The sequence below is a fragment of the Oncorhynchus tshawytscha genome, unplaced genomic scaffold (assembly GCF_018296145.1).
Source record: "Oncorhynchus tshawytscha isolate Ot180627B unplaced genomic scaffold, Otsh_v2.0 Un_scaffold_16570_pilon_pilon, whole genome shotgun sequence".
In the NCBI taxonomy this organism is placed as follows: Eukaryota; Metazoa; Chordata; class Actinopteri; order Salmoniformes; family Salmonidae; genus Oncorhynchus; species Oncorhynchus tshawytscha.
Window position 1 is genome coordinate 331742 of NW_024609796.1, and position 19061 is coordinate 350802.

The window sequence follows — 19061 nt, forward strand, 5'->3', positions numbered from 1 at the left end:
CGTAGATAACAAGCTAACTTGGGATGGGCTACCGAATGCTGATAAAAATACACAAATCGAATATACCTGATCCCTTTTTCCAATGTAAAAAAGTATTCACGTTCCTTAGTCGTCGGTGTTCCCGAGTTGCCTGATCTTGCTAGTTGTTTCGACACGCTGATGCCCAGTCCAATGACAAAATGCATTGCCCAATCTCATTAATTGCCACGGTAAAAAAGCAGTACCTACTGACATCACGAAAATCGATGACCAATTGCTCTAATTCTATCCAATGGGAGGCAAGCTTGGATGCTATTCAACAAATGTACACAACATTCAGTAGCATTTTTTGTCCTGTGATAATTGTAACAAACATAATAATTGAGTGTATTTATATAGCGCGTTTCTACGGTTACTCAAAGCGCTTTACATAGTAAAGGGCAAACTCATCTCATCCACCACCAATGTGCAGCACCCACCAGGGTGATGCATGGCGATCATTTTTGTGCCAGAACGCTCACCCCAATCAGGTGGAGAGGTGAGTTATATTATACCAATTAGGAATGAGGGAGGTGATTAGATGGCCATGATGGAATGGAACCAGGTTGGGGATTTAGTTATTTAAAAATATCTATATTTTACCTTTATTTAACTAGGCAAGTCAGTAAAGAACAAATTCTTCTTTTTAATGACAGCCTAGGAACAGTGGATTAACTGCCTTGTTCAGGGGCAGAACAATAGATTTGTTTTTATCTTGTCAGCTCGGGGATTTGAACTTGCAAACCTTTCAGTTACTGGTCCAACGCTTTAACCACTAGGCTAACACCCCTACTCTTACATTAAGTGCCATGGGATTTTTTTATGACCACAGAGAGTCAGGACACCTGTTTAATGTCCCAGCCGAAACGAGGCACCCTACACAGGTCAATAAATATCCCCTTCACTGCCCTGGGGCAGAGTGAAGAGTGCACGCTACTGGCCCTCCAACAGTAATACAAACTAAATTAAATGAGTTCTTGCTATAAAATCAATAAGTTTTTGTATGTTTTATTCTTGTTTTTGGACAATTGGTTTGGTAATATTTGCCAGTAATATAAGTTTAGCATAAAACCAGTTTCTGAGAAGGCTGACGATAAATATGTATTGTGACAACAATGTCACACATTAATCTACAGAAGCTGTTTATCATATATTTCTATTTGTTTCCATAGCAATGCAGTAGAATATTACTTGTCTATTTTGTCAGAGGTCCATAAGATCTAGGATCAAAGTAAACAAATACTCCTCAGATGATAATTGTACAGTAGAAATAAATCATGCTGCTATAAACACGTTATAGGTCGTATTCAGTCTCAATGCCCTCTATCGTGACTGGTGTAGGCCAACACAGGAGAAATAACGTTTCTTGTCCGAAAATGTCTTCAAGTACTTACATTTCCAAGCCAACAATAGGCTACAATAATAGAAGCAGGAAAGCATTTTCTCAAATGGGAGAATAGCCTACTGTAGTATGTCAATTGCACTCCAGAGTCTCACAGTTAGGCAATAGAAGTCCATCTCTCTCTGAACACTGAACATCCCATTCCTCAATCTTCCCATCCCTTTCTCAGTCTAACGCTATGTGGTTCCCATGCTGGGGAGAGGAGGACAGGACGTTCATCATCACACTGTGAGCGATAGCTGTGACAGTCCCCGAGCCCTTGGAGCTATTCTGCATGCTGATGATGTTCCCACTGGTCTGCTCCAGCTCTGCCTCCGCCTTGCGGAAGAAGCCCCTCATGCTGGACTGGAAGTTGTTGGTGACAAAGCAGTAGACGATGGGGTCCATGCAGCTGTTCAGGCTGCTGAGGGTGACGGTGACGTGGTAGACAATGATGTGGTGGGGCATGTCGGGGTAGAAGTACACCAGCACCTGCCTGATGTGGAACGGGGTGAAGCAGATGGTGAAGATGACCAGGACAGTGGTGAGGAGCTGCACGGCCCGCACGCGCCTCTCTCTGCTCTGCTGCATCAGACTGGAGTTGGACAGGGCACACATGATGCGCACGGTGAACACCACAATGACGACCAATGGGAGGAAGAACTCGAAGACGGTCAGGACGAAGAGCTTGGAGACGCAGCAGCCCGCGTGTCGGAACGCCGTGGTGAGGAAGGAGTAGGTGACCACGATAGCGAAGAGCCAGATGAAAATGCACACCCCCTTGGCCACGTTAGGGTTCCTCCACTTCCTAGAGGCCTCAGCCTGTACTATGGCCAGGTATCTGTCCACGCATATACTGGTGAGGAAGAGGATGCTGCAGTACATGTTGACAAAGTAGCTGAATATATGCACGTAGGAGCAGTTGAGGCACTTTCCCCCACTGTAATAGAGAATGATACGTGTGGGCAGGGAGAGGTTAACCAGTAGGTCTGTGACAGCCAGATTGATGGTGTAGATGACTGAGGTTGTCTTGGGCTTGGTGCGGAAGCAGAACACGTACAGGGCCAGGGTGTTGAGAACCATTCCCACCATGAAGATGAGTGTGTTGACCACCACCAGACAGATCCACAGGCTGTAGAAGTCATTGTAGAGACCCTCGTCTAGATGGGCCAGGCGGTGCATGTACGGCTCTCTGCTCACATTGGTGTTGCCGGCGGAGGTCGCCATGGGCATCACTGTTGAGGTCGAGTTATCCAGTGACATCCCAGTATAGGCAGGCTCCATGGTTCTGTGGTTGGCCCCGCGGCCTGAAAAAAACCCACAAAAAAACAATATGGAGTTAAGTGGGTTCATTTTTCAGATCAACACAACTAGCCCACACCTATTTATCATGGCATTTTTAGTTGAGGAATTGTGAATACACTGAATATTCAGGAAAATATTATTGGAAATCTAAACATAAACCAATATCATAATGATGTTGTAATAATGTTTAGATGGTGGTCTCTAAAGACTGAAGACTGAAACTACAAAACATTCATGAACAAAATATCAGCCCCCTGCTGACACAATTATATTCCAATCATTGTTGTTGTATTACTTGATGAGGTGATCCAAATAAATACTCTAACTTGATACTGGATGGGAAAAGTCTGTCGGACATTATACAGCCAATTCCATTGGATCATGCGGACGTCAGTGTGTATGCAGTCCAGGTCTGCATCCCAAATTGCACCCTATTCCTTATATAGTGCAGTAATTCTGACCAAAATCCTGGCCAGAAGTAGTGCACTATATAGGGAATAGGGTGCAATTTGAGACACAACCCAGATAAAGTAACCATGTATGTTTGTGTGTACATATCAGGTAGGGAGATCTTTCCTGAGGATCTGGAGTCTCATGAGAACAGGCATCCTCTGTTACCTAAACACTTATTCAACTTTGACCTGGGCCCTGGACTCTAGCCACCAATGTCACTACTTCTCCACCATCCACTCCCATTGTGGTACGGTCACAGTGTTTGTTTCTGTTGGCATCAACCCCATTAACGAGCCAATTACAAGGGCATCTGAGCTATTCCATTCATTTCAAGTGTTTATTTACCAACTAGAAATCCATTCGTTTTCTCAGACATGGGAATCAGAGACGGGTGTAATTTATTTGTATATTTAACAGTGGAGGTGGGCTTTTAGACAGAAAAATAAGCAAACGTATGCTACATAATATACCCTAGCAATAGGAACAGGACTGACATAGGAAATACAGCTGTATAGAGAATTGCAAATGATGCATATTATTCAGTTTTCCGGCAAAGTGAACTTCTTCAAAGAGAATCAGCACAGAGAGCAATAGAGAGTAGAACAGATGCTATGATTTCAAGATGTCAGACATAATTCTTGTGGGGCTTTTGGTATTTGCAGTGTCATCATAGTATATTATTATGCATTTCTGCCCTCCTTTTTTGAGATTGGGACCTTATGAAATCAACCAACACAGAGTTATCTGATAACTTCCTTTAAAGGGATATCTGACACGCCTGCTCCAGCTCTCCCTCCCTGGTGCTCGAGGGCGCCAGGCTGACCAGCGTTACGCACTCCTGCCACCATCATTACGCACACCTGCTTCCCTCGTCACGCGCATCAGCGATTCATTGGACTCACCTGGACTCAATCACCTGGGTTGTTACCTCATATCTGTCTGTTCTCTGCTTCTGCATTCATTGTTGTTTGTCTTTGTATTACCTGGTTCTGACGCTGCTCCTGTCCTGTTCCATGTCTGTGCAGAATGAAATGTTCACTCCCCGTACCTGCTTCTCTACTCCAGCGTCGGTTCTTACAGATATCATGCAATAAATATTACTTTTAAACAAACCCACCTATTTCAACATCTGACCTCTCTACAAGGTTCAAAGTGAGTCTAAATTAGTGTCATTGTATACAAGACAATACGTTGTAGACAATCCCCTGTCTTTAAGTACCTGTTGTGAAGAGCTACTTAGTCTCACTTTGTATAACACCAAGTAGACCGTAGTGCATTTGGAATAGTCGGACACAACACACACACAGATAGATGGCCTCTGTATCCTCAATCCCCTTCCCACAGCCTGCAATGAACCATATTAGGGCAGAGAGAAGTGGCGAGGGACTGGCAAAGCAGGGAGATCGTGGGGAAGTCAGCTGAGTGGAAAGGAATAGAAACAGCCAGGCTGCTCAGGCGTGTTAACTTGGAGCAGAAACTGACTGATTACACTGACATCTGGAATTCTTTAAAGAAATTCTCACCAGCTATGTGATGTACACTGAGTATACAACCCACCCCTCCCCTTTTGCCCTCAGGAACGCCTCGATTCGTTGGGGCATGGACTCTACAATGTGTCAAATACATTCCACAGGGATGCTGGCCCATGTTGACTCCAATGCTTCCCACAGTTGTGTTAAGTTGGCTGGATGTCCTTTGGGTGGTGGACCATTCTTGATACACACAGGAAACTGTTGAGCATGAAAAACCCAGCAGCGTTACAGTTCTTGAAACAAAGCGGTGTGCCTGCCACCTACTACCATACCCTGTTCAAAGGCACTTAAATATTTTGTCTTGTGTATACAGTTGCCCATTCACCTTCTGAATGGCACACATACACAATCCATGTCTCAATTGTCTCATGGCTTAAAAATCCTTCTTTAACCTGTCTCCTCCCCTTCATCTACACTGATTGAAGTGGATTTAATAAGTGACATCAATAAGGGATCATAGCTTTCATCTAGATTCACCTGGTCAGTCTGTGTCATGGAAAGACCAGGGGTTCTGAATGTTTTGTATACTCAGTGTATACGGTGCATTCGGAAAGTATTCAGACCCCTTGACTTTTTCCAAATGTTATGTTACAACCTAATTCTAAAATGGATTAAATTGTTTTTTTTCCCTCATCAATCTACACACAATGCCCCATAATGACAAAGCAAAAACAGGTTTTTGAAAATGTATTAAAAATAGCAAAACTGAAATATCACATTTACATAACTATTCAGACCCTTTACTCAGTACTTTGTTCAAGCACCTTTGGCAGTGATTACAGCCTGAAGTATGATGCTACAAGCTTGGCACATCTGTATTTGATCTCTGCAGATCCTCTCAAGCTCTGTCAGGTTGGAATGGGGAGCGTCGCTGCATATATATTTTCAGGACTCCAGAGATGTTCGATCGGGTTCAAGTCTCTCAAGTGGCTCTGGCTGGGCCACTTAAGGACATTCAGAGGCTTGTCCCAAAGCCACTTCTGTGTTGTCTTGGCTGTGTGCTTAGGGTCGTTGTCCTGTTGGAAGGTGAACCTTCGCCCCAGTCTGAGTTCCTGAGCGCTCTGGAGCAGATTTTCATCAAGGATCCTTCTATACTTTGCTCCGTTCATCTTTCCCTCGATCCAGACTAGTCTCCCAGTCCCTGCAGCTGAAAAACATCCCCACAGCATGATGCTGCCACCACCATGCTTCACCGTAAGGATGGTGCCAGGTTCCTCCAGACGTGACGTTTGGCATTCAGGCCAAAGAGTTCCATATCCGTTTCATCAGACCAGAGAATCTTGTTTTTCATGGTCTGAGAGTCTTTAAAAAAAAAAAACGTATCTGTTATTTTACCAGGTAAGTTGACTGAGAACACGTTCTCATTTACAGCAACGACCTGGGGAATAGTTACAGGGGAGAGGAGGGGGATGAATTAGTTTGCCTTTTGGCAAACTCCAAGCGGGCTGTCATGTGCCCTTTACTGAAGAGTGGCTTCCGTCTGGCCACTCTACCATAAAGGCTTGTTTTGTGGAGTGCTGCAGAAATGGTTGTCCTTCTGGAAGGTTCTCCCATCTCTACAGAACTCTGGAGCTCTATCAGAGTGACCATCGGGTTCTTGGTCACCTCCCTGACCAAGGCCCTTCTCCACCGATTGCTTAGTTTGGCCGGGCGGCCAGCTCTAGAAAGAGTCTTGGAGGTTCCAAACTTCTTCCATTTAAAAATGATGGAGGCCACTGTGTTCTTAGGGACCTTCAATGCTGCAGAATTAGATTTGTGCCTCGACACAATCCTGTCTCAGAGCTCTACGGACAATTCCTTCCGACAATTCCAGTTGCACTGTCAACTGTGGAACCTTATATAAACAGATATATGCCTTTCCAAATCATGTCCAATCAATTGAATTTACCACAGCTGGACTCCAATCAAGTTGTAGACACATCTAAAGGATGATCAATGGAAACAGAATGCATCTGAGCTCAATTTCTAGTCTCATAGCAAAGGGTCTGAATACTTATGTAAATAAGATATTTCTAGTTTTCATTATTAATATATTTTCGTACATTTAAAGAAATCAGTTTTTGCTTTGTCATTATGGGGTATTGTGTGTAGATTGATTTGGCAAAACATTTATTTAATCTATTTTAGAATAAGGCTAAAACGTAACAAAATGTGGAAAAAGTCAAGGGGTCTGAATAGTTTCCAATTGCACTGTATATATATATGCATCATAGTGAGATAATATTTGACTACTACATTTACATTGAAGAACAATTTAGAACATCCAAGCAAATGAGTATAACATGCTCAGTTGAGGGCATAATTAAATGAATAATGTCATTTGTCAAAAGCAACGAGAGCAATGTGGCCACAGGCTGCCTACAGCACATTGTAAAGAGACATGCAAAAAATACATGGGATTGAATGACTATTTTAATTGATATATCCCTGCATATTATCCAGTCCACAAGGCCAAGTTAATCATCATTAGTAGTAATATGTGTTACAGAGGGTGTAATTTACAGGAAATGTGATATCAAACGGCTCTCTGAGGAGATTACAGAGAGAAATGCTTTCTTGCTCTGCCAGTTACAAAACATTCATTGACAAACTTCTGCTGACAATTGTCTCACACTGTGTTTCCAGCCTCAGCAGCAACTCCCAAGTTGATCAACCACAAACATAGTAGTGTGATGTATTGTTGCTATTTTAAAAACAATCAACAGTCAAACCAAAAACAACATATAGCGGTCTGATATTTCACCTCAAAGTGACACAAACAGACATGTTTTCAATTGAACCTTTATTTAACTAGGCAAGTCAGTTAAGAACAAATTCTTATTTACAATGACGGCATACCAGGGAACAGTGGGTTAACTGCCTTGTTCAGGGGCAGAATGACATATTTTTACCTTGTCAGTGGGTTAACTGCCTTGTTCAGGGGCCATATTTTTACCTTGTCGGCCTACCAGGGAACAGTGGGTTAACTGCCTTGTTCAGGGGCAGAATGACATATTTTTACCTTGTCGGCCTACCAGGGAACAGTGGGTTAACTGCCTTGTTCAGGGGCAGAATGACATATTTTTACCTTGTCGGCCTACCAGGGAACAGTGGGTTAACTGCCTTGTTCAGGGGCAGAATGACAGATTTTTACCTTGTCAGCTCAGGGATTCCATCCAACAATCTTTCGGTTACTGGCCCAACGCTCTGACCACTAGGCTACCTGCCACACCAAGGCCTATAGTAGATACAGTAGATATGTCTACAAACAACCATTGATTCAACCCGTGTTACCCAGTGGCAAGGATATAAGTAATGATTAAGTTATGATAGTGACTTTATAAGATGATCGTCAGAGGACTGCCTTTTAACTTAAAGGAACAGTGCAGTTAAACCGGATTTTCCTGTTTTTAAAAATAATATTTCAACACAGTGACCTTTTTATGAGAGTATGCACAATATATTATATATAGAGAATGAGTTTCCTACACCCACATGATCAGACTGATCATTTCTATGGCCAAAAGAGGCTCAGGGAAGTAAATGATAAAAAATATATTTTGGAATTATTTTATTAAATAAACACACAGGGACTTAGACATACAGTAATGATTAAAAAATACAATAAAAAAGACTGCATGGGGGCTTTAAAAGTTTAAAGGATGTCATGTCCTGATATACAGACAGCAAACTAAGTTCAGTCAGGGATCCCAACAGATCAGAAAAACCTTGTGCAAATAAATATCCCTGTGTGAGTTCTGAACATGCCTTGTTTCAGGCAGGATGTAGAATCACATGGGTGAAATCCCACGATGTAGCCTAATCTACATAAACACCATATAAGGCAATAGCCTCTAACCATTTAAGTGTCAGTAACATGCAGAGTTTGTTACATAAAGTGAATCTTACTAAGTGTTGCAAAAAACATCCATCATCATCTGTCAACAATATTGCACTGATACGTCTCAGTCAGAAAGAACTGACATCTTTTCCAAGAAAGAATAAATAAACAAAGAAAAAAACCATCCCTACTTACCTCAACGCCTAGAGAAGAGTGAGGAGATCAATAAATCTGTTGGCCAGTTTGAGGTTACGTCTTGGTCCCCTTGAGGTTAGTAGAGAGACCAGGGCCTCCTCAGTCCAGAACCTCACTGCCCCTAAGGCTTCCTAGTTTATGCCTCTACTGTGTCAACGCCTCATTTCACTGTTTACCTCTGGTCCTCTGCTCCCCAGCATACGGCTCTGCACTCTTCTCATATCTAAACATTTAAAAGGAAACCCCACAGTTCTGTCTCTCTGTGCCTTAGCCTCCCTGTCTACTCTTCCGCTCAGCATCACACTAACTAATCCGGTCCCCGGTCTTTTAGCTGAGGATACTTAGAGAGGAAGTCTTCCTAAGTTTACATCAACTGTGACATCACTAAACAAGGACTCTCTGTACCACAGACTGTTTCCTAAATGGCACCCTGTTCCATTTATAGTGCACTACTTTCACTACCAGGGGGCACTATAGTGTGCTATAAAGGGAATAGGGTGCCATTTGGGAAGCGAATACAGTCTTGTGGAATATCCCGGAATTTATTCCTGTGAGACTGAAAAAAAAGTAAGTGGAAATTGGTAAGTCTTTTTCACAAAAGCTGATTTCAGAGGTTTCATACAAATGAGAAAAATCAAGTGGCATCCTCCTAGAACAGCCATGAGGAACATATGACTGCATTTCAACTCAAGATCTGGGATCTCTTTAAAACACATATTCCATTATTTACATCAATACAAACATTAAGTTAGCAAGGACAACCAAAGTGAATCATAACAAAGATCATTTGAAGTGAAAAGTTAGTTTGATGATTCCACTTGACACTTCTAGACTGGAAAACATCATTTCAGTACAGTACCATTCAGGGACAGACTGGGGAACACCGGTCCATTTTTCCCTCGAGGTCTCAATTATTAGCCAGAATAATAATAATTTGGTGGAAAAAGCCCAATTCAGACAGGCCCACCGGGCTAAAGATGGACGACCCATCTAGCATTTGCCAGAACTGTCCTATGGCCAGTCTGTCTCTGGTACCAGCTAAGTAATGACCCATGAGTGAACCTCTTCTAGACACATTCATCTTCCAGAATGAGTCTCTACTTTTTCCACATTTCCTGTTAGGGACCTCATTTCTCTGGTACTGTCAGTACTCTGTTATCACACAAAAATTATTGATGTTCAGCAGAATGAGCTGAAAAGTCTATTGCTGTGAGCTGTGCTGACTCATTTTGAGGTATCAAATCAGTTGCATTATTGAAACTGTCAAAATAATGTATTTACTAAAGTATTATGTCTCAACATGCTAATACAACTCTGTTACTAGTTTAATTACAGTGTTATTACACAGGTAAAATAACAACACAAGCGTTACCTATCTTCCCAGGGTGTTTACTATGAACTGTCTGTGGGCATTGGAGATCACCAGCCTAATGCAGTCCTAGTCAACTCTCCTCGTCCCAGCCCCCTAAACATTGTGTCACCATGACAAAGCCCAGGGAGCTGTGTTTCATTGAATGGTCCCTCCTGAAAACGGGCAGAAAACAGCACATCGCCCCCCACTACCAAAAAAAGGACCCCTACTCTGCTGGACCTGAGTTAAGGTGTATATACTGGACTGGATCTACAGACCTGAGTTAAGGTGTATATACTGGACTGGATCTACAGACCTGAGTTAAGGTATATATACTGGACTGGATCTACAGACCTGAGTTAAGGTGTAGATACTGGACTGGATCTACAGACCTGAGTTAAGGTATATATACTGGACTGGATCTACAGACCTGAGTTAAGGTGTATATACTGGACTGGATCTACAGACCTGGATCTAAAGCAGGCAACTCTACTTCTGACATGGAATTAGAACTGTGTTGCCTGCAATGTCCAAGAGACGCTGGTTGAATGTTTGTTTCATTCCAGTCCAAGTGGTTTGGACATCATGAATTGAACGTTTGAGGACATTCTAAGTGTTGTTTAGACAGACCCTTCGCTGCAGGATGACTTCATATTCATGTAGACTCCTGTGATCTTTCAATAAACTAAGTAAGTGATGGGAGAACAGTAAAACAAACTCGTACATTAAACATCTCATACCACACCAGTGAGACAGACTTTTGGGCTGTAGGGCAAGTATGGAGGCAGTTGTATTTTCTGGTGCTGGGTCAAAATGAACCCCAAGGGCCCTAGAAGCAATACCTTAACATTAGGCAACAAGTGTCATGGTTAACTGAACAGTTGTGAGACTGGTTTCGAGGTCAGAAAATAAATATGTAATTTTGGCATTTATATGAACTAATGGGGTAGAGACAATTTCCACATGTCATTAATCATCTCAGTCATTAACCCACTTGAAACCAGGAGGGACTTTCACTCAATGGAAACGTCCTGTTATAGAAAACCATGTGAAAAGATTAAGGACAACTGGGTATCATCTCATTGAACAAAAAAATGACAATGGAAAAATACTCCATCTTCTTCATCTGCCTCTGTCAGTTCAGACCCAGTCGGAGGGTTCTGCTTTCTGTCAGAGCTAGAGTTGCAAAATGCTGGGAACTTTCAATAAATTCCCTGGTTTTCCCGAAAACCCGGTTGGAGGATTTCTGAAATCAGGAGGGAATCATCAATAAATTCAGAATCCTCCAACTAGGTATTCTGGACAATCTGGGAATTTATTCTTCGTTACCGGAATTTTGCAACCCTAAGAGCGATGCTGTAAAAGCTACAGGCTGCAAAGACAACTTTGAAATGCATGTGGATATTCTCCTCCAGGCTGCTGTGTGCGCTGTGCAGACAGAGTGAGTGAATTAAAACACAGAAGATGACAGTAATGTAAGTAAACACACCTCCCCTGCATTACTCAGACACATTAGAGCTGCTCCCAAATGGCACCCAATCCCTATATACTGTAGTACTCTGACACCATACTCCCTACTGTATATAGTGCACTACATTTGACCACTACCCATAGGGCTCTGGTCAAATTTATTGCACTACATAGGGAATAGGGTGCCATTTGGGACAATACCCTCCAGCTGAACCAATGGGAACCATATGATATACAGGACATATTGTTTCTGGTGCTGCTGAATGGGAGAGGAATATTAAAGTCTGAGGAGCTTCAGGATGTTATCAGGACCTTTCTAACAGCTTGTCTAAAGGGGGTCTGTTTCATTTGCCAGGGATTAAGTAAGGGGGATGTTGGTGTTGTAGGCTACAGTTGGCAAATATTCAAGGTTGAACACAGCCATCCTCTCTGAATAGTCTGAGTAACAGAACAAAGTTGAACACAGCCATCATCTCGGAATAGACTGAGTAACAGAACAAGGTGGAACACAGCCATCATCTCTGAATAGACGGAGTAACAGAACAAGGTGGAACACAGGCATCACCTCTGAATAGCACTGAGTTATAGAACAAGGTCTTAATATAGGCCTACTGTATATAATGTTAATTTGGCGTATATTTCACATACCACACACACCGCACACAGACACGGGTACTGTAGACGTAAACCCACGCACGCTCTCTTTTCCCCACCCTTCTTCTTGAGAGAAGACACACAAACTGACTCCAAACTTCAGTTCATTGCAATCAGCGATTACAATCTCCTGTCTCGCTCCACTTCCCTAAACAACTGATAACGACAGTGCCAAATATGATTTAGCAGCCAGCCGCTGAGGCTCGGCGTCAGACAGCTGCAGGGTAATCACTAATGTCAATAATTAGAGACGTTGTGTGCGTCCCAAAAATTGAACCCTACTCCCTATATAGTGCTGGTCAAAAAGTGAGCTCTATAGGGAATAGGATGCCATGTGGGATGCAGCTGTTGTCATCACCCCTTCCCACATCCCCACGTCTCCTCTCCTCTGCATTCACAGAGACATGTCTCTAGGGCCCTTAGTCACTAAATTAATAAACATACAGTACCGGTCAAGCGTTTTATAACATCTACTCATTCAAGAGTTTTTCTTTATTTTTACTGTTTTCTACATTGTAGAATAATAGTGAAGACATTAAAACTATGAAGTAACACACATGGAATCATGTAGTAACCAAAAAAAGTGTTAAACAAATCAAAATATATTTGATATTTTAGATTCTTCAAAGTAGCCACCCTGAGCCTTGACAGCTTTGCACACTCTTGGCATTCTCTCAACCAGCTTCATGGGGTAGTCACCTGGAAAGAATTTCAATTAACAGGCGTGCCTTCTTAAAAGTTCATTTGTGGAATTTCTTTCCTTCTTAATGTGTTTGAGCCAATCAGTTGTGTTGTGACAAGGTAGGGGGGTATACAGAAGACAGCCCTATTTGGTAAAAGATCAAGTCCATATTATGGCAAGAACAGCTCAAATAAGCAAAGAGAAACGACAGTCCATCATTACTTTAAGACATGAAGATCAGTCAATATGAAAAATGTCAATAACCTTTCTCAACATCAACTGTTCAGAGGAGACTGTGTGAATCAGGCCTTCATGGTCGAAATCCTGCAAAGAAACCACTACTAATATACACCAATAAGAAGAAGAGACTTGCTTGGGCCAAGAAACACAAGCAACGGACATTAGACCGGTGGAAATGTGTCCTTTGGTCTGGAGTCCAAATTGTAGATTTTTGGTCCCAACCGCCGTGTCTTTGTGAGACGCCGTGTGGGTGAATGGATGATCTCTGCATGTGTATTTCCCACTGTAAAGCATGGAGGAGGAGGTGTTATGGTGTGGGTGAACGGATGATCTCTGCATGTGTATTTCCCACTGTAAAGCATGGAGGAGGAGGTGTGATGGTGTGGGTGAACGGATGATCTCTGCATGTGTATTTCCCACTGTAAAGCATGGAGGAGGAGGTGTGATGGTGTGGGTGAACGGATGATCTCTGCATGTGTATTTCCCACTGTAAAGCATGGAGGAGGAGGTGTGATGGTGTGGGTGAATGGATGATCTCTGCATGTGTATTTCCCACCGTAAAGCATGGAGGAGGAGGTGTTATGGTGTGGGTGAACGGATGATCTCTGCATGTGTATTTCCCACTGTAAAGCATGGAGGAGGAGGTGTGATGGTGTGGGTGAACGGATGATCTCTGCATGTGTATTTCCCACTGTAAAGCATGGAGGAGGAGGTGTGATGGTGTGGGTGAACGGATGATCTCTGCATGTGTATTTCCCACTGTAAAGCATGGAGGAGGAGGTGTGATGGTGTGGGTGAACGGATGATCTCTGCATGTGTATTTCCCACCGTAAAGCATGGAGGAGGAGGTGTTATGGTGTGGGTGAACGGATGATCTCTGCATGTGTATTTCCCACTGTAAAGCATGGAGGAGGAGGTGTGATGGTATGGGGGAGCTTTGCTGGTGACACTGTCTGTGATTTATGTAGAACTCAAGGCACACTTAACCAGCATGGCTACCACAGCATTCTGCAGTGATACGCCATCCCATCTGGTTTGGGCTTAGCGGAACTATCATTTGATTTTCAACAGGACAATGACTCAAAACACACCTTCAGGCTGTGTAAGGGCTATTTTACCAAGAAGGAGAGTGATGGAGGGCTACATCAGATGACCTGGCCTCCACAATCCACCGACCTCAACCAAATTGAGATGGTTTGGGATGAGTCGGACTTGGAAAAGCAGCCAACAAGTGCTCAGCATATGTGGGAACTCCTTCAAGACGGTTGTAAAAGCAATGTAAAAGCAGGTGAAGCTGGTTAAGAGAATGCCAAGAGCAGGCAAAGATGTCATCAAGGGAAAGGGTGGCTATTTGAAGAATCTCAAATATAAAATTTATTTTAATTTGTTTAACACTTTTAAGACTTTTTTGGAACCTACATGATTCCATATGTGTTATTTCATAGTTTTGATATCTTCACTATTATTCTACAATGTAGAAAATAGTAAAATAAAATAAAAACTTGAATGGGTAGGTGTTCTAGAACTTTTGACCGGTAGTGCAGCTATATAGTGTCTGCTGGGGAAACGAGCCAAGTGCAGTCACTGCAAGGTACTGTATCCTTCTCAATTCATTTGGAAAGGAGCTATACAGTTTTGGTCTTCACGTTTAAGACGGAATGCAGATGTACTTTTTGTGAGTGCAAATACACTGTACTCTTAAAAAGGCAAATTGCATTTACTCAAATCCTACACATTTTACTGTATGTGAAACTGCATGCAACTTTATGCGATCTGCAACAGAACAAATCGTCACTCCTGTTCTAATCTAAAACACTATCAGCTGCGGAACATCTTGCAGACTAGGGATCTGAGCAGCGTCACATTGTATGTCGGGGACAGGAAGTAGAATTACCTGTAGCCATTTCAGGAAGTCTTTCTTCTACAGAAGCCATTCATCATACACTCTCTCTCTGATTGGATGATTCTGGCACCCTCATCATCTCAGGACTTATTGCTAGGAACAGCAGAGTGTTTGTCCAGAAACAATAGACGAGAGATTAGAATACATCAACACATTCTGCGGAATAGAATTGTACTTGACAAATGTTGCCACGTTAAGAAGTAATAGACTAGCACACCAAGATGGAAGCTTTTTTGTGTGCAAGTTTTGTTATTTCATATGAACTTCCTAGTAACTGCCAAGAGGTGGCCCTCTTTCCTGTGTTTCAACTGTGGAGCAAAAACCATGAGTCTCAGTGGCAGATAAAGCAGAGGTAAGTGAGAAATAGATGATCGGTAGTAACAACATGAAGTCAAAAAGGACATCATTCACACAAATAGAGAAATATATTTACTTGTCCATGTAGTTCTGTCGGCAACATAATAATGACCCAATTAATGGAATAAAGTCAAGAATCAACAGCTGCCATTTCCGTATCTATACATATCCCTCTTTACGTACCCAAGTAAAACAAGATGACAAAATATTGAGGCTTGAGTGGCATAAATACACATACATCTTACAAACACACATGTCATGGTTGTGTACATTTTCTGAGAAACTGGCACTTTTTGAAAATTGCACTTGTCAGACATGTTTCAATAAGGCATATTCTAATATTCACTAACTAAATTGATTGTTTCTATAACAAGTGTGTTATCTTTAAAGTAGCAATCAGCAGTTGAAACAATAACAAAGCTGCCTCCCCACCCCTGGTTCAGTAAAAAGCTGAGGGATGGGACTGGAGAAATGTAATCACTTTCAAATTCATGGACAGAGATATGGATGCAACGATTGACCATCCATGATTTAAAAAAGTATAGTTTTAACCATGTTTTGAGGCTATATAGTGTTTGTTTACATTTGATTTGTTTACAAATATTGGAGTAAAACAATCCTATATTTTGGTTTGTGATGGGCAATGACAGTCGAACTAAGCTGGTGAGGCATTTATAAGTTATGTTCTTCAAGAATTGATGGGTACATATCATTCATGTATGAGTCCAAAAATGGATGTAGCAAATGTTGATGGCCCCTTTAAGGTGCTTCCATAAAGTAACATACAGTACATTTCTAGCTCTATTTGTCTTTCCTATAAAAGGCTGGTCTGGTATATATTCCCCTGAGGAGGTCATTCAGGTCCACCTCCCGCTGACCCCTCTCTGTAGTGAAGTACATAGTAGTCGTGGACGTACATGAGCACGGCGATTGGCTGGCCAATGATGAGAGAGAGCCATACGGCTGCGTTGCCATAGTTACCTCGGAGAAAACGCGCCACAAACCAGGCCAGAGGAAGCTGTAAGCCAAGGACTTCATTTAGTGAGTAAACAAACACAACATTCATTTTAATGAGTGAAAAACACCACCAGTAAATAATTACAGACAATACATTTGTGGATTATAATTTCTCAGTTCTAAGATCTCACCTGAGCCATCATGCCCATAAAAGCCCATGGCCTCAACATCTTCAGTGGAACACTGACCAGGTACTGTGAAGACAACATCAGCAACATTAAGTTTTAGTTTTCAAGAACAGTTTTCAACACAGTCATCTCCTTTATCCACAGTGAACAGAAAAATAATGTTTCCACTTCAGACAACTAACCTATGGAATGACACCTGAGGTAACAGACAGACAGCTAACCTATGGAATGACACCTGAGGTAACAGACAGGTAGCTAACCTATGGAATGGCACCTGAGGTAACAGACAGATAGCTAACCTATGGAATGACACCTGAGGTAACAGACAGATAGCTAACCTATGGAATGACACCTGAGGTAACAGACGGGTAGCTAACCTATGGAATGGCACCTGAGGTAACAGACAGGTAGCTAACCCATGGAATGACACCTGAGGTAACAGACAGGTAGCTAACCTATGGAATGACACCTGAGGTAACAGACAGGTAGCTAACCTATGGAATGACACCTGAGGTAACAGACAGGTAGCTAACCTATGGAATGGCACCTGAGGTAACAGACAGGTAGCTAACCCATGGAATGACACCTGAGGTAACAGACAGACAGCTAACCTATAGAATGACACCTGAGGTAACAGACAGGTAGCTAACCTATGGAATGACACCTGAGGTAACAGACAGACAGCTAACCTATGGAATGACACCTGAGGTAACAGAGATGTAGCTAACCTATGGAATGGCACCTGAGGTAACAGACAGATAGCTAACCTATGGAATGACACCTGAGGTAACAGACAGATAGCTAACCTATGGAATGACACCTGAGGTAACAGACAGACAGCTAACCTATGGAATGACACCTGAGGTAACAGACAGGTAGCTAACCTATGGAATGGCACCTGAGGTAACAGACAGATAGCTAACCTATGGAATGACACCTGAGGTAACAGACAGACAGCTAACCTATGGAATGACACCTGAGGTAACAGACAGACAGCTAACCTATGGAATGACACCTGAGGTAACAGACAGGTAGCTAACCTATGGAATGACACCTGAGGTAACAGACAGGTAGCTAACCTATGGAATGACACCTGAGGTAACAGACAGACAGCTAACCTATGGAATGACACCTTGTTTGTACAGGAAATAAAGGTATCTGAGGTAACAGACAGGTAGCTAACCTATGGAATGACACCTAGTTTGTACAGGAAATAAAGGTATCTGAGGTAACAGACAGATAGCTAACCTACGGAACGACACCTGAGGTAACAGACAGACAGCTAACCTATGGAATGACACCTGAGGTAACAGACAGACAGCTAACCTATGGAATGACACCTAGTTTGTACAGGAAATAAAGGTATCTGAGGTAACAGACAGGTAGCTAACCTATGGAATGACACCTAGTTTGTACAGGAAATAAAGGTATCTGAGGTAACAGACAGATAGCTAACCTACGGAACGACACCTGAGGTAACAGACAGACAGCTAACCTATGGAATGACACCTGAGGTAACAGACAGACAGCTAACCTATGGAATGACACCTAGTTTGTACAGGAAATAAAGGTATCTGAGGTAACAGACAGGTAGCTAACCTATGGAATGACTGCTGGATGACTATCAAGCCTCGCCTCATTGCTCTGAGTGATGGGGAGCTGACAGAACCCTGCTGTGTGACCCTCTGATCTACAGATCCCAGTCTCCTGATCCCTCCTGGCATTACTCAGGGGATTGTATGTGTGTGTGTATGTGTGTGTGTGTGTGTGTGTCTGTATGTGTGTGACACAAGGATCCCTCCTGTCATTACTCAGGGGAGAGGGGGAGACTGGTGTCCCGCAGGGCGCTGTGGTGCTCCGCTCCTCTCTGCTCCGCTCGCTGTCCTCTGAAGGTCAGCGTTTAAAACAGCAGCAGCAGCCCCGTTTGTCTGTCTGTCCGGGATGGGGATGAGGAGAGGGAGGGAGCCGTATCTCTGTGAACCTGCTGACTGAACAGGCTCCTCACCGTACACTGCTCTTATCTCCTCCTCCAGAAGCACAGCAGCCTGATATGGCCTTGTGTTCCACTCCTTTCCTCCTCCTCTCATCCCAGCTACACTAACGTCCCTCCAACACTGACCTTCGTCAATGATGAAGAGTGCTGGATATAAGCCAAGTGCACCCACGTGTGTGTGTGTGCTTGTATGTGTGTGTGTGTGTGTGTGTGTCTGGACAAGTATTGCCACTGTGTAGTATAGCCACTGTGTAGTATAGCCACTGTGCAGTATAGCATAGCCAATGTGTAGTATTGTCACTGTGTAGTATTGCCACTGTGCAGTATAGCATAGCCACAGTGTAGTATTGCCACTGTGTAGTATAGCCACTGTGTAGTACAGCCATTGTGTAGTATAGCCACGGTGTAGTATAGTCACTGTGTAGTATAGTCACTGTGCAGTATAGCAACTGGGTAGTATAGCATAGCCACTGTGTAGTATTGCCACTGTGTAGTATAGCCACTGTGTAGTATAGCCACTGTGTAGTATAGCCACTGTGCGGAATAGTCACTGTGCAGTATA

General features: G+C 42.8%; 3 protein-coding genes across 7 annotated transcripts in view; all 3 read right to left on the minus strand.

The window, feature by feature from the left end:
• LOC112243909 (solute carrier family 45 member 4-like) overlaps window positions 1–8794 on the minus strand; it is a 34824-nt gene extending 26030 nt beyond the window's left edge. The window contains exon 1 of one of the 3 annotated variants that reach the window (XM_042318222.1): window positions 8705–8794. The gene's annotated coding sequence lies outside the window, so the exon portion shown is untranslated. Of the gene's footprint in view, window positions 1–66; window positions 650–8704 lie in introns of those variants that run through there. The other 2 variants (XM_042318221.1, XM_042318224.1) reach the window with 2 other exon arrangements.
• Window positions 806–8799, minus strand: gpr20 (G protein-coupled receptor 20). The gene is made up of 2 exons (XM_024389769.2): window positions 8705–8799; window positions 806–2706 (listed from the first exon to the last, which is right to left on the minus strand). Exon 2 carries the CDS (start codon window positions 2681–2683, stop codon window positions 1586–1588), a length of 1098 nt encoding a protein of 365 aa, XP_024245537.1. The 5' UTR covers window positions 2684–2706; window positions 8705–8799; the 3' UTR covers window positions 806–1585.
• Window positions 8800–15420: 6621 nt separating this feature from the next.
• Window positions 15421–19061, minus strand: part of dgat1b (diacylglycerol O-acyltransferase 1b) — a 51378-nt gene continuing 47737 nt past the window's right edge. For all 3 annotated transcript variants that reach the window (XM_042318242.1, XM_042318240.1, XM_042318241.1), the window contains 2 exons: window positions 16510–16572; window positions 15421–16379 (listed from right to left, as the gene is read on the minus strand). In XM_042318242.1, the coding sequence (XP_042174176.1) occupies window positions 16215–16379; window positions 16510–16572 (228 nt within the window). In that variant the 3' untranslated portion in view covers window positions 15421–16214. The remainder of the gene's footprint in view (window positions 16380–16509; window positions 16573–19061) is intronic.